The sequence below is a fragment of the Etheostoma cragini genome, chromosome 12, assembly GCF_013103735.1.
Source record: "Etheostoma cragini isolate CJK2018 chromosome 12, CSU_Ecrag_1.0, whole genome shotgun sequence".
Lineage (NCBI taxonomy): Eukaryota > Metazoa > Chordata > Actinopteri > Perciformes > Percidae > Etheostoma > Etheostoma cragini.
Window position 1 is genome coordinate 21,850,380 of NC_048418.1, and position 1,711 is coordinate 21,852,090.

The window sequence follows — 1,711 nt, forward strand, 5'->3', positions numbered from 1 at the left end:
ATTCTGGTCAACAATGCTGGGATCGTGACAGGCAAGAAGTTTATGGATTCTCCTGATTCCCTGATTGAGAAGACGGTGGAGGTCAACACAATGGCTCACTTCTGGGTCAGTCACACACGGCACAACACACAGCCAAGCTTTGGATCCATGTCATTTCATAGGGAGACTTTTTCTTGGTTGAACATACAGATTTAGAGGCAGGTCAGTCAATATTGTAGTTATTTTCTCCAGATGTTTGCCCATTTAGCATCTCTTCAAAGATAGAGTTCTATCCTTATGTGTAGAGACGGACCATACATCAATTGACCGATCAGCCACCCGTCCAAATGGGCCGGTTGCTAGCTGATTGGCCTATCAGTCTCCTTTTTCTGACACAGTGGCAGCTGCGGCTCACAGTAACAACAGTCACAATTTGTAACACCTGCAGGTCAACAAGGAGTGGAGGAGCAACCTTGGAAACTGAATCCAACACATAACCTTCTATTGTAACCGCCACGCACACAGTGTCGGTACCCAGAGACTACTTCTTGCTAGATTTTATATATACACAGTATATATTCTCTGTGTGTGTGTGAGATGATATAAACATAAATATATCTCCCTCTCCTCAGTTAGTAGTGAGCAGCAGGGCACAGCTGGCCCCAGGAGTAAGAGCTGATATAATATTCTTGTAAATAGACTTAATAAATAGAATTGTATAAATAAATAGGATAGATTTGAAATAGTTGACTGTGTAAAGGGCCTACATACACCTGATTTCTTCTGGGAAAGTAAAACATGACCAGTACAGTTGTTTCAGTGAGAGAAGGTCCTTCGCTTCCAACCTGCTGCTCTTGGCCGTCCTTCCCCCCCTCTTTCTTTTTTCATGTCTAAGCTGTGCTATCAACAATAAAGGCCTAAAATGCCAAAGAAACCACCACCTGTTCAATATTTATGTTTTTGTTTTTAATATAAAAACAAATTAAAATTTACAAAACTGGAAATCTTAATAAGTCAATATTTAATTTGGGTGTATGGTTGTCACGATGCCAAAAATGTAGTAGTCTGTGCCAATACCAGTAAAATAACATGATTCTCAATGCTGATTTTGATACCACAGTATTACAGATTTTGTAAGATTCCATATACTTTAACTTGAAACATAAACTTATTTATAAAAATATTTGAAATATAATAATAAAATGTCATAACAAAGAAATACAAAACACGTGCAATAGAGAATAGCATAACGTACAGTGCAATGAATGGTTAAGAGACCTCAAGTGGCAGAAAATTACATATTGTACGTTTTTAAAGGGAAAAAATACAACATGTTTGTATGCAAGGCATTTTTTTAAAAATTGTAAATGCAATTGGCTCATTTCTACTAAGGAAACAGGAATACAACTACCAACCGTCATCTGCTCATAAAAACAGTGAGATGCAGTTGAAAGCTCAAAAATTGTTTTTATTGGAAGTAGATTTGACCTTTTTTAGTTTTTTGTAAAAATAATCAAGATAATGAATGAAATATAGTGTATTTAAATGACATACTTTGAAAATGGTTGTAAATTAAATCCCTCTTTAGGTTTCTATATTTAGTTTGATGGTTTGTGTGTTTTCTGTCTCTTTCTGCTCAGACCTACAAGGCCTTCCTTCCTGCCATGATTGCCAACAATCACGGCCATCTTGTCAGCATTGCTAGTTCTGCTGGACTCATAGGAGTCAATGG

The 1,711-nt window shown here is 37.1% G+C and overlaps 1 protein-coding gene across 1 annotated transcript in view; it reads left to right on the forward strand.

The window, feature by feature from the left end:
• Positions 1 to 1,711, forward strand: part of LOC117954095 (epidermal retinol dehydrogenase 2-like) — a 31,556-nt gene that overhangs the window by 13,045 nt on the left and 16,800 nt on the right. Inside the window, exons 4-5 of the mRNA XM_034887599.1 lie at positions 32 to 105; positions 1,620 to 1,711. Of these exons, the coding sequence (XP_034743490.1) occupies positions 32 to 105; positions 1,620 to 1,711 (166 nt within the window). The remainder of the gene's footprint in view (positions 1 to 31; positions 106 to 1,619) is intronic.